General features: G+C 36.0%; 1 protein-coding gene across 2 annotated transcripts; it reads right to left on the reverse strand.

The window, feature by feature from the left end:
• Positions 1-418: 418 nt before the first annotated feature.
• On the reverse strand, positions 419-11,438 carry CTXN2 (cortexin 2). Of its 2 annotated transcripts, none has more exons than XM_008593447.1 (2): positions 11,260-11,438; positions 419-849 (listed from the first exon to the last, which is right to left on the reverse strand). In XM_008593447.1, the coding sequence occupies exon 2, from the start codon at positions 790-792 to the stop codon at positions 547-549; it is 246 nt and encodes an 81-aa protein (XP_008591669.1). In that variant the 5' UTR covers positions 793-849; positions 11,260-11,438; the 3' UTR covers positions 419-546. The 2 variants fall into 2 exon arrangements, with proteins under 2 accessions (XP_008591669.1, XP_008591670.1); XM_008593448.1 differs by lacking the exon at positions 11,260-11,438 and adding an exon at positions 10,650-10,918.
• Positions 11,439-14,155: the final 2,717 nt, after the last annotated feature.

Raw genomic sequence — 14,155 nt, forward strand, 5'->3', positions numbered from 1 at the left:
TCATCATGTCGTGAGATTTGGGGACCTTTTGGCCCTGTGGTTGCTTGTAGGGTTTGGATGTTAGATTTTTGAGGTTGTTTTTTTTTTTTTAACCTGTGAACCCTTTTACCTATGGCTGTTATTAGAAAAATTATATTCTGAAGGCCCCTTATGTTTAAAACTTAATTCACTAACGCTAAAGGGGCCAACTCTGGAATATAGAGAGGGAGACTAAGCTTTGCAGAGGGGAGGAAGTAGGAAGCCTCTCACGGTTCATTAACAGAGGACAAAAAGGCACAAATTCAAGGCAGTTGTTCGAGTTAAGTTTAAATATGGTGTATATGGCTGAAGTGATTCTTATGCTCTATTTATTAGAAACCATGATGTGGGAAAAGAGAGGAAGCCCAACAACGGTTTATCATTTACACAGCATGGTGGATAAGTTAATCATAGATGTTTATTGAATTCAGTGAATGAAATGAGCCTCTCGCCTGCACACTCAAGGTCACAAATGCACCCACCACGTGTCCCAAAGGCATAACCATAAAACCCGTAAAGCTGGAACTCTCACGCGAGTGCATATTCAAATGTCCCTTTATCAAACTCTTCAACTTCATCTTCCCATGTAGAGGAAGGCATGCTGCTATATGGGTCTAAGAGGATTTTGAAGCATCTGATAATAAGGAGTCCCAAGAAGATACACAAAATCCCAACAAAAGCAAAGCCAGATTTTTGCTCCAGAGTCAGTGAGAAAGCTGATATTTCGTTGACGCTCATCTTAGCTGAAGAGTTGCCACAGTAGGTACTACTCATTATTCACTGGCACATCGTTGTGGCTCTTCACAATTCCTGCTGGAATCACCTCTTGGCCTAGGTACAAAATTGGACTCAGTTTAGTTTTACCCGTGTATGGTACTGGGCAGATAGTTGTTTTATAAAATCTGGCATTTTCAAACCCTCTTGACTTAACTCACAAAAGATGTTTGAAAACGTCATATGTGGATCAGAATCAAAATGACATTGGAGATGCTACTTCTATTGTAATAATTACAGAATTGCCTTTATGGGCCCATAAAACTGCGTCCACATATTCTAAACATAAAATCAAGTATGAATATGAATATTCAAATTATTAGCCCTAAAAACTTTTGATTCATTGCTAGATGGTTAAGTCATTGTTTCTCTGAGCTGAATTGCCATTTAATTATCACTTCATTTTTGCATGACTACATAACACTGTGAGTAATCATGGAGTATAAGCTGGCCGAGCTGTTTAATGTCCGTACTTCAAGGTCTATCTCCAGTACCATTCTGTCTGATACAAATCGTGATCCTTTTAAACAGATGTAATGTCTTTTCTCTTTCTCACCCCCTGTAGCTTTTACATTTAGGTACTTGCATTTTCATCTCTACTACCATTCCATACACTAAATGTTCATTTTCTAAAAGGAGAAGTTATATTAATATAAACAGTGCCCAACATGTCAGCTTGCAAGTAACAAGCAGCAGTAGCTGTGGGCCATCAGCCACCTCCCCACCATCTCCATCAGCTTTCAGAACACCCTAAATAAACATAAAATCCAAGTTAAACAGCATGCTTTCTCTGTAAATTCAGCTGCAAGACAAGTTCCCCCATCTTCATCCCAACCAGATATTCACTCCTAAGCACCTAGTATATTGAGAGGCTAAAACTACAACTAAGTGTCCAGAAAGTATATGTTGAATTTAAACAAAAGACTTTTTTCCCATTTGGTGTCTTAAGTTAATTCATTAAAAATAAAGTAGAAATTTGTTAATTTAATCAAATGATTACTAAAGTACAGCTACTCTTCTTGAGAGGACTGTCACCAAATAGCTTGTTATAACAATAACTAAGAATACTGATGGTAATTTTTTTTTAAATTGTTGCTTTCTTCTGATAATTTTTAAGAATTATATTTCTTAAAATGATTGATACTTGGGATTTTTTGAGATTCAATTTTTGGAAAACTATTGAGACAGAACAAGGGAAAGGAGGTAAGAAGTGGATAAAGAGAGTAGTTAACATGAACAATAAATTGTTGCTTTCTTCTGATAATTTTTAAGAATTATATTTCTTAAAATGATTGATACTTGGGATTTTTTGAGATTCAATTTTTGGAAAACAATTGAGACAGAACAAGGGAAAGGAGGTAAGAAGTGGATAAAGAGAGTAGTTAACATGAACAAGCCTTGTAGTTTTCAACATTATTCAGTGAACAATGCACCAATTAATACTGTCAATATTTTATTATATAATGTTTTGGATTACAAAAGAGCTCTAACTTCAAACCTTAAGTGACAGAAATATTTAATACATTCTGGGGTAGCTAGTTGTCTGAGTTTTTGTTTAATAGTAGGAAAAAAAATATTGTTCAAACCCCTCTGTTGAATTTCTTTTCACCAAATCATTTTTGTGCTATAATAAATACAGTATAGTAAGCATACTTTAACTTTTTTAAAAAAATTAGGAACAGTTAAGTGGCTCAGAGTGATCTTTCTGAAGATTGAGTTCCTGTGCTATTTATTCTATAAAAGGCATAGGAGACTGGACTGAATATCTAATGACCCTGAGACTTAACTGGAACTTTTTTCTGGCTAAATCTCTAATTTTCTTGACTGTGCCAATTAAAGGTAATTTGTTAAGATTTATATACTTTCTGGTTCATTTGTTTAATAGATGGAGAAACTGAAAAGCAGGAAGTTTCTACATGGAGATGCTGGACCAAGCATTTGTCATGTAAAACTGATTCAATCGAGTAACTTCTTCAAATTATTTTTCCACTAGAGCATAACCTTGCTAGGCTACAACATTTGGATATTTCAGGGGATATGTGGTTAAGAGAAGGTAATAAACCTTGTTTACTGGTGAATACTGTGGTGTGCCCAAGAGGTTCCCTTCAGGAAGGGCTTGGCTTGTGGCCAGGCAGCTGAGAATGTGGCCAGTCCTCCTCAGAGGTCAGCGCCGTTCACAGACTGGCTTTCAGTTGCAGAGAGCTGCCTCATCCAAGGTCATGGCTGTTTCCAGGGGAAGATAATATTCAATAGCTGAATGATATGATAGTATAAAGGCCGTCTTGACTCAAAGGAAGACAATGCTGAAGGACCATTCCAGCTCTAGGTTTCACGTGGAGTCAACTGAAGTTGTTATTGAGTCAATATCGCAGCTCAAATTCTGCCCTCTCCTGCTTAATTCCTCACTCTTCCACAGGTGTTCAGTCCAAGGACACTCCTTACTAAAAGTCTGGTACGCTAAACTCTGTCTCAGAGTCTGGTTTCTGGTGAACCCAGTCTATAAAAACTGGCACCACACAGGTTAAAAAACCTGGGCAGTTTTAATGATTTGTTCATCTTTCAGTTAGTTCATTTTGCTGTCATGTAGAAACAGCCTAAACTGAGTATAATATAGTATTATTTAAATTTATTTAGGTGTTTTTAAAAATCGTAATGCAGATACAGACACAGGGTCATAGCTGATCATTGAAAGAGTTGTATGTTGGCTGTTAGCCAGTGATTAATCCATTAGACTCTGTTATTCCTATTAAAACCTACCAACTAACCAACCAACCAAAGAGTCATTTTCTAGAGGTATCAGTACAAACACTCATCTCATTTGTCACTATTAAATTNAAACAGCCCAAACTGAGTATAATATAGTATTATTTAAATTTATTTAGGTGTTTTTAAAAATCGTAATGCAGATACAGACACAGGGTCAGAGCTGATCATTGAAAGAGTTGTATGTTGGCTGTTAGCCAGTGATTAATCCATTAGACTCTGTTATTCCTATTAAAACCTACCAACTAACCAACCAAACAAAGAGTCATTTTCTAGAGGTATCAGTACAAACACTCATCTCATTTGTCACTATTAAATTAAAACAAGGTATCTTCCTAGTTAAAGACACAAAATCCCTTATATTTTGTACTGAGTCTTAGATCAAATGTAAATTAGTGAGTTATATATCATTTTTTAATGGAGAAATAACTACTTTTCAAGTAGTTACCACAGTTCCTGGCACATTATAAGTATTCAGTAAATATTTTAATTGAATTAAACTAAATATGAGGAAGAATATAATTTTTGATAAAGTTTTTGTTTTGTAAAAATATAATTTTAAATATTAAGAAAACATGAAAATGCATTAAGTCAAAATAAAAGAGAACACTTTTATTTTATTTCAAATATTAGCCTTGAAGATAAGTATCAAAATTCAGCAGCTCTTTCAGAGGTCAGTGTTTCTGTTCTTTCCTATCTGATTGATTGATTAATATAGCATTCTGAGAAACACTCACATTGTTTTTAGTATTCAAAAGTAGAGAAAACGGATACTTCTTATCAACTTTGTGAGTTTCCTTTCATTTTCTAAGGAAAGGTATGTAGCCATAATATTATTTTGACATTAGTCTATCAGGAAGTACAGAGTTAAACTTTGTATTCAATTACAGTGACTTTGATCAGTTTTAGATTTCTGGTATAATTACCTCTTCTTCTTTTGCCCTTACCATCTGCATTACTTGGCTGATACCTTTAGCTAAAAAGATTATTGTAACTTACTTCAAAGGCTTTTAGAATCAGGTAGGGCTATAAACAATAATTGAATATACAGAGTCACTGTTAATAAAGGAATAAAGTCACTGTTTTTTATACTACCTTGAAGAAATAGATACATGGCTATTTCGTGGCTTTAAACATAATTGATAAGCACTCTTAATCTCTCTATTATTGATACAAATATAGAAGAAATGCAGTGCAACTAGGGCAAATGCTGAGAAGTGACCAAAAACATTAAGGATGCTGTCAGGAAGTCTAAACAGTTTAATGAGTTTAAGGTAACATATACTAATATTTTAATTTATTCACCAAACAAATACATACTGAGTATCTGTTATATATCAGCACTGTTCTTTGTGCTAGTGTATTGTGATAACAATGTGCACCTGCCATACTGAGGGTTACATCCCAGTGGAGGAGGTAGACACAATTATTTTAAAATATCTATCTCTATGTATCTGTCCTCATATCTATACACTACGCCAGGCAGTCGCAGTCATAAATACTATGAAAGAAAGCAAAGCAAGTTAAGTGGAAAGAGAATAATGGTGGAGGGGGCACTCCTTTAGTTAAAGAAGTTAGCAAAGACCTCCCTAGATAGACAAATTTGACCCAAAGCCTGAATGATGTCAAAGAGGGAACTGTAAAAATATCTGAAGGAAAAGCATTGAGGTTTGAGGAAACAGCCGTAGCAAAGGCGTTGAAGTGGAAGGATTTCATATAGTGTATGTTTGTATCAAGAAATAAGGATTCAACCCCCTACTTTTGCAAGATGGTTTAATGGTATCAAATGACAAAGAAAAGGCAGAACTACTTAATCTACTTCTGTCTTTTTAACCAATGTAGCGTGGTCTTTAAAAATGACAGAAACATCAAATAGTGGAGGGGGACCAGAATGTAGTTGAATAATGCATTAAAACTTCCAGGATCAGATGATTTATAACATGCAGATACACTTTAAAAATCTTTGAGATATTACTGACCATAGGAGAGCTGCCAGAAGTATGAATGTGAACAGACAAATGTATCAATTTTCAAAAGAAGTAAGGGGAAATTGTGAAACTTACACATTGGTAACTTGGAATTAATCTTTTATGAAAATCCATAATTAATCATTTAATAGGTAATTTATCAGCATTTAAGAAGTCATTATAAGTTAACATGAGTTTAATAAGTAGTGCCAAATTCACTTCTTTTTGAAAGTTTACTACTACCGTGGTGAATCAGGGAAATAGCATGAAGAGAGATTAGTGATTTTGACAATGCATTCAACAGTCTCCTATGATATCTTTGTGGAGAAGATGTAAGATATTCTTAGATAATGGTATTTTTATGAAGAGTCATTGTTCACTGTACTGCCCTATTAGATATTGGGTTTTGTAATTATGGAGTTATGTCTCCAATGTAGTATCACAAAGGTCTACCTTTATCTACATCCTCCGCAGTATTTTTGAAAAGTAACTATATTGGATAATGGTATTTTTATGAAGAGTCATTGTTCACTGTACTGCCCTATTAGATATTGGGTTTTATAATTATGGAGTTATGTCTCCAATGTAGTATCACAAAGGTCTACCTTTATCTACATCCTCCGCAGTATTTTTGAAAAGTAACTATATTGAAGACATTGAAGTGATGATTATCAAATTTGACACAAAGTTTGGCTGAAACTATATAGTAGCTCACAAATCAATATTCAAGACAATCCTGGCAACTAGAATTCTGGGTTGAAATCAGTCACAAAATTTGATCGAAATACTTCTAAAGTTCTGTGTTTAGAGCGGAAGGAGGAAGATGTACCAACCCCGATAGGAGAGACATGACTTGGCAGTTCATCTGAAATAAATCTGCAAGTTGCAGTTAATCAAAAGTTAGTATGAGCCAAAGATGTGAGAAAGTTGCTTGAAAAAGCAAATGCTGTCTTACATTGAATAGGGTGCAAGTGATAGAAAGTAATAATACTATTATTATGCATCAGTTGGGCCGTGTATAATTACACATTCACTATACTTTCATCCAAAACTATTTATTGAGTTGCTACTATGTTCTAGCAGACAGGGATTCCTCTAGTCGAAGATATTCCAACTAGCAAGGAAGAGAAGGCATGCACACACAAGAATAAAATAATGTAAGCTTCTGCAAAGACAAAAGGAGGAGGAAGCAAATGTACTTAACATCTACTGTGAATCAAATACTGCTTTACATATATTATTTTATTCTCACAACAGTCATATGGGATTGATATTATCTTCAACGTCTTGGTGAAAAAAGAGAGATTCAGAAAGAGTAAACAAATTTAGAGGGAACAGATATTTTGCCCATCTGCAGATCAGAGAAGTTTTTCTTGTAAGGGATTGTATTTCAATTGAGTCTTAAAAGACAGAAGGGTTTAGATATGTTGAGAAGGAAAGAGCATGACAATAAACATAAAGGCAGAAAGTGCTGAATTTGTTCAGAAGATCATGAGCAATTTGGTCCAAGCAAAGAGGAATATGGGAAACAAAACATTAGAAAGGTAGGTTGGAGCCAAATAGTAAAGTATCTTCACTGTCAGGCTAAGAGTTTGAAATTTATTTGCCTAAAGGTTGAGTGGCTTGATTATGAAGTTGAAGTTGACATAAATTTGAGGGAGAGAGCATCATGGGAAAAAGTGGTTAGATGAGAGGCAATGAGGGCCCTCACTAGGGAGTCGATGTGGAGAAGAGGGTGTGGGTTTGAAAGTTACTTATAAATATAGAAGGGGTAGGATGTGGCAATTGATGGAAGGTAGTGGGCCATGGAGAGAAAGGCATCAAAAGTGACTCCACTCTACTAAGGCTGGACAAGTATAAAGATAGTGCTTTCATTAATCAAAGTTTTTAAAAAATAAGAACAAAATCTAGAGTTAGAAAGTAGATGAAGAATTTAGTTTTGTCCTGGGCTTATGAATTTGTTGTGCTCATGCCTGGCACAGAGTAGACATTCAATAGATAGTTTTAAATAAATTAATCCAGATAATTTTGTCCAGCATAAAATTCCTGGTAGAAAGAATATTTTAAGGGTATTACTGTCAAATAAATTTTGTATAGAATAATCTATCCAGGATGGAGAGAGCCCAGTACACAGAAGTTCAAGGGAACTTCCAAAAGTTCATGGAAAGATTCATATTATCTTTTAATTCTATTTTTACAAGAACTTTTTGAAATACCTTCAAATTTGCAGGTCAAAACTCAAGAGAGTGAAAGGATTGTTGAGATTTGCCTAGGAAATGGAAGACCAAGGAAGACATTAGCTGTGACTTAAATATTTGAAATGCTATGTTGCAGAAAGCCTTGTTTTAGGACTTGTTTTAGATTGATCCATTGGGCAATTTTGTTGTAATTCCATTAAGATTCTATTTGCTGTTACCAGAAAGGATTGAAGATGGAGGAAACCTAGCAATGAGCCTCAAGAAATGCCTCTGCTACAAAGAGAAAACAGGACTTCCTAGTGGAGTTATATCAGGAGTGCTCAGGGTCCTGAGTAAATCTGTAGTAGGAAGTTCACTTAAAACAAAGGAAGCTAGGGATTCTAGAAGGAGGCATCGGTTAACAGTGTCAAATTCTGCAGTGGTGATGGAAACACAGCACTGAAAAACAAGGCCTTGGTTTTGGCATTCAGAATTATTTTATCATTATAAAACTTCTGTTGAGTGTCCAGGAGGGACACCAAATTGAAGGGGATTTAGGAGAGATGGGTAATGAGAAAATGGAGTCAGGTGGCAAAAAAACAAACAAAACAAAAGACGACAGAAAATATGTTTAACTTGCACAAAAGTTAAAGTAGTTAAAGTTGCAGAAAGTTAAATCATTAGACTGATCATTTTCAATAATAAGGATATGACCAAATAGTTAGCCCTCCATAGTCACAGGTTCTGAATCCTGTGGCTATAGAGGGCCAACTTAAAGAACTTGAGTATCCGAGGATTGTGGTCCCTTGTAGGGGAGGCGGTGATGGGAGGGGGCTTGGAACCAATAACACCCCTCCCCACCCCCACCCCCACAAATACTGAGGGAGGATTGCATTCAATTTTTTTTTTTTTTTTTTTTTTTTTTTTGAACGGCCGCACCGCACTCAGCCAGTGAGCACTGTGAGCGCACCGGTCATCCCTATATAGGATCCTAACCCGTTGCGGGAGCGCTGCTGCACTCCCAGTGCCACACTCTCCCGAGTGCGCCATGGGCTCGGCCCTGCATTCAATTTTTAAAACAAGAGCCAAGTAGATTAACCAGGGGTTCAAAGAACTATGAAATTTCCATTTTTAACAAAAATTTTGGGTTGGGAAAGAACAGATGTTTTATAAATATCTTAAAAAGAAAAACTCAGACTTTTATATTCATCTTAAGATTTTACTTGTCCTAAAGATGAAAATAAACTATAGGTCAAGGAGGACAACTGAAAGGGTAATATCGAAAGACTGAAAAAAAGTCTGGCCATTGCTGCAGGCTGAATCTGTACAGGAAAATAAAAGCAAAAAGTTAAGCAATTGACTAACACTATTTTCAGCAAATAGATGGTCTGGGTAACTTAAGCCATATATGTAGCAGTTGAAATACTGGTTTTTCAGACCTCAATTTTTTTCAAATAATTGCCCAAACTTTCCATTTTACTTGTTCTGTGAAATGAAAAACTTATCTCATTTCAACACCAAGTCTAAAGTTTTCGAGAATATACTGCTAAGTGTATTGAGCTTTGTGTCTTTCTGATGATATAGAGCATAATATGATATAAAATACTGGTAAGAACAAATAAAAGTCTTTAGTAACAACACTAATTTCTCATAATTAATAAGGTATCCAAAATACTTGGATAAAAATATGGGTAAAAGATACATTTTTACTTTCTCTAATTGCTAAAGAAATAGGAAAGCAAAAATCATCAGATTCTGCAAAACAGACATTGTAATGCCTACTCCAGGGGGAAAACATCATCTTAATATCCTGGGAAAGAGAAAATGAAAGAAATGTGAGAGGAATTTTGATCATGAATTTACAAAACCATAAATAAAAAAACCCATATGAGAAAAAAGTAGTCAGCAAAAAAAAAAAAAGGAATTAAAAACAAAAGGAACTTGAATATAAAATTGGGTAGGGGTAAAAGTTATTTTAAATATGCTACACCATAAAAATTGGGTAAAACTATCAACATTGCACACTTTGAATATCAGGGCCTATATGTATTATGATTTAAAAAGTTAAGTATATTTTTATAATATTACTGCAAATGATCAAATACTGTCTTGACTCACATTCACTAGAATAAATGATTAGATACTTCAGAAATGAGCAATTTGCTTCAAAGTATACCATTTTCTTTATTACAATTGTCAAGCAGTGAGATTTCTAAGTCCTGATGAGTCACAGGATTGGGCTAAGGGTATGCCTATAGATATCAAAAGGCCCAGAACCCACAGAGTTGCTTCATAGTTAGCAACGAATAAATAAAGAAACCAAATTCTTTCTATGATCACTCATACACGTCATACCATTGTAATTAGTCAGCAAAAATAACAGTATTTTTCTACCTGACATGTAGACTTTCATGTACGTGAGTATTGTATGTGATGTTTATTTCTTCTGCGAAATAAGTTTGCTGATTAGGAGACACAAAAATTTTAATTTGCATACAATACACAATTACAGAAGCCAGTTAAAAAAGTATGTGTCCCTTAAAAAAAAGGAACCTCCTGTATTTCATTTTAATCAACAGGTTTTTTTCTCTTGTTTATTTACCTAAGAATGGTATTCCAAACAGTAAACCTAAAATAATAATTATTAGAGTGGAATATGGTGTTCTGGGTAACAGTATTTTAGTACTGGTCATTAGATATAATAATCTCTAATGCTAATGATATGAAATTAATAATTTCGTGAAATGAAACATAAGAAAATCCAAGCTTAGAAAACAATGAACCCACCCATATATACACATACACACCCCATACCAAATATAAAGGCTATTAAATCCTATATTAAAAATAAAGAAGGAAAGAAGCATCATTGGAGCAACATCTGCATAGAACTAGTTAATCATTAGGAATGAAATGGGTTGGAATCAAAGGAAAATCTTAAATTACAAACCCAGATGTCTTCCTCATGGTGAACTGTGTAAATTTCAGGGCTTCCCAGAGATCCAAAACCTTGGGGTCTGTCAGAATCCACTCCCAAACCCCTCAGATTTCAACCTTAAGAGAAATACCCTCTTAAGAGAATCTTTGGAGGGCTCCCAAGGACGCTGGCACTCATTCCTTCCCAAGCACTGGGAAACCTGTCTGAAAATTCTCAAAATGTCTCACTAGAGAAATCTAGACAATCATCATTCTGCATTGTTTGTCTTCAGTTCTCTTTCTACATATTAAACTGAAGAAGCATGGAAACTTCCTACAAAACATTACGGGAGAAGCATTAGCAATCTGCACACACAACAACCCATGCTTTTTTTTTTTTTTTGGCAGCAGCATCAGCAGCTGCGGAAGCATTGGGGTTCTTTCCCCTTCAGAATTTGAACTCACCAGACCTGCAGGCTCACCCCCACCCCCATCTCCACCCTCATCTTCCTTAACCTCCCGCTCCCTTGCTTCAGAAATACAGGAAAATGAGGACATGCTTCTCGTTTGGACCCGCACTGGAACCCTGTCAGTTAATGCGCAGGGAAGGGGGAGAAAGTTACTTCGCAGCAGCGATATCTCACCTTCCATGCTTGTTGCCATGGAGATGAAATCCAGCGAGTAGGCTTAAGTGTTGGCAGGTTTGTCTGTGTTCGCTGATCGGTTGAGCAACAACGAAAAGGCGTGTCTTGGGAACCTGCGTGGAGTCACAGTACTTTGATTAGCGCTGTCCTGGCCTACGTGTGTAAATGTCTGTGTCTGTGGGTGAGAGACAGAGGACGTGGCGCCCGCTGAAGTACGTGTGCGCGCGCTTGTGTATTTGCAGGAAAATATGCATGGATTTCTTCGGTGTAGCAGGGTGTAAACATTAGCGCGCGTGCGTGTGTATGTGAGAGCATCTGACCGTGTATGTATGTGAGACCGAAAGGAAGTGGGAAATGACAGGGGGACGGGAATCGGCTACAGCAGCAACAGGCTCTGTCCTTCAGTTTTGCTAGAGAGACAGAGAGAGAGAGAGAGAGAGAGAGAGAGAGAGAGAGAGAAAGAGAAAGAGAGAGAGAGAGAAAGAGAGAGCTCATTTTAACTCGTATCACACCCTGCAGGTTAGCAATCGGGGTTCATCACCATTTTTGCTTCCTAAGGCAGTGGGGGTTTAATTAAGTTATTGCTAAAATCCTTGTTTTCCCCTGCCGCATTCCTAGCTCCGCCGCGGGCACTTTGCTGTGCTCGGTGACAGTCGAATAGTAGGCGCTAAATTCTTACTTGTTTCTTCTCACCTGATAAGGGAAAGACGAGATTGAAAGGTGTACTGGTTTAACTGGAGACTGAGTGGGTCATTTGGAGTTCTTTTCCCTCCTCTTCCCCCTTTTCTCTTCTACACAAACCCAACTGAACCTCTTCTCGTTCCCAGGAGCAGGCGCCCAGGAGCTGTCCGTAGTGCTGAAATGTTGCGTAGTGAGACCTCGCTCCCAAGTGAGAACTAGGAGAGACCAAAACATTAGCGAAGAATGGTTCGATGAGGCCCTTATGTGACTGCGAGGCAGTTTTCTAAAGTGTTGAATACATAGATTCTAAACCTAAGCCATATTGAAAACAAAGTAAAGCAAAACAAAACAACAGAAACCTCTTTCCTCATCCCAATTTTAGGGGTCTGGTTGTTTCTTCAAATTCAGTTATAAGGTTCCTAATTCTATTTATGTTTAGTTGTTATATCCAAAACCTACAATTTGCAAGCACCTGTAGATTCCCTAAAAACGTAATTATTCACTATATGATTCTGCTGCTGGATGTATAGGCCCCACACCAAGAATTTATTATCATGATTGTGGACTTTGACTTGTCATTTTATGACTTTAAATATGACTCCATGGTAAATTCTCATGAAGCTGATTTTTAAAATCTGAATGTTACAGATCTATTCTCACTCAGTTTAGAAAGTGGGATAGGGCTATTTTTTTTCATAGATCATTTGTATGAACATTGATCTGTCACGTCATTGGCATCATACACACAAGCTTAGATTTTGTAGGTTGCTCTGGATGGTTTTCTGATTTTTTTTAAAAAAATTCCATACCTACATCATTTGATACAGTATCCCCAGTTAATGGTTTTGAATTGGTGTCAAAGGAAAGCTTTGACTATAAATTAGGTTCCTTGGTGTTAGTTGGTGCACGACCTTGACCTTTTTCAACTATATGAGAGGTGGTGATGCTCTCAAAATTCTGCTAAGTGGCTCATTCAGGAAAGCATAGTGGATTAAAAATCCATTATGTTCGACTTCCTTTGCTAGATGCCAGGATACAAAGATAAATGAGATTCAGTTTCTGCCCTTGAGAAGATACATTGCAAAACAACATGGCAAGTTCTACAAAGTTCTGTAGAAGCACAGAGATAAATATGCTATTTGTATTTTATTGTCCATTGCCAAAGAAGTGATGGAGAATTACAAAAAGGTAAAACACAGAATACTTGCAATTTAGGTCCTTGCCAATTTCTGCTGCCCAACATTTATTGAAAAAATTGTTGAAAAATATGAAATGTATGAATGTTTTTCCAGAACACTCATGGTTAATCTCTACTTCTGGAGAGTCTATGATTTCAGAGTAATTCAAATTATCAGAATTAGTAAATATGTGGGTGACATTGTTTAGGACACCCCAAGACAGAATTGCCTTTACTATGCTTTGACCGTAGAACACTCATGGTTAATCTCTACTTCTGGAGAGTCTATGATTTCAGAGTAATTCAAATTATTAGAATTAGTAAATATGTGGGTGACATTGTTTAGGACACCCCAAGACAGAATTGCCTTTACTATGCTTTGACCGTATGCTCTCAACTTATATAAAAATATTCTATATGAAACAACTGCCAGCTTACACAACCCAGTCTTTGTCTACTACAGGACTGTTACTAAAGTCTTGGTCAACACATTACTTACTATTCCTTATATAAAGATGCCTAAGGAATTTAGATCCCTTAGACAGCTCCCCCCAAACATTTCTTTAATACCAATTTCATGGATTAAATTCTCACACCCCTCCTCCTCACTTAAACCAACTCAGGGTAAGTGGTGTGTTCTGCTCTTACATACAATAAAAATCATGTAACTCATCTCATTTACCATTTCTGTTAGCAACCAAGGATGCCAGAGTCAAATTAAGAGCTAAGAATTAATAATTATATGAGTATAAGACCCTCAGGCTTTTATATTTGTGTTCTTTATTGTCTTAACTACCGTACTTTGTTTTCTCAGGTAATAGTATGTTATTTTCTTTCAATTATCTGTATAATGTGTGTCCTTATAAAAATGTCCTGATAAAAACAGAAATAAGGTAAGTAAATGAATAAGTAAATTTCTCCACTTTTTGGCCAAAAATGTTGATTATTGAATGACAGTATATGGTTATTTTATAAATTTATTTTTAATAGGATACTAAAATAAAGAAAAATGTATCATCTAATTAGCTATGAAGATAA

This window comes from Galeopterus variegatus, unplaced genomic scaffold (assembly GCF_000696425.1).
Source record: "Galeopterus variegatus unplaced genomic scaffold, G_variegatus-3.0.2 Scaffold9146, whole genome shotgun sequence".
Lineage (NCBI taxonomy): Eukaryota > Metazoa > Chordata > Mammalia > Dermoptera > Cynocephalidae > Galeopterus > Galeopterus variegatus.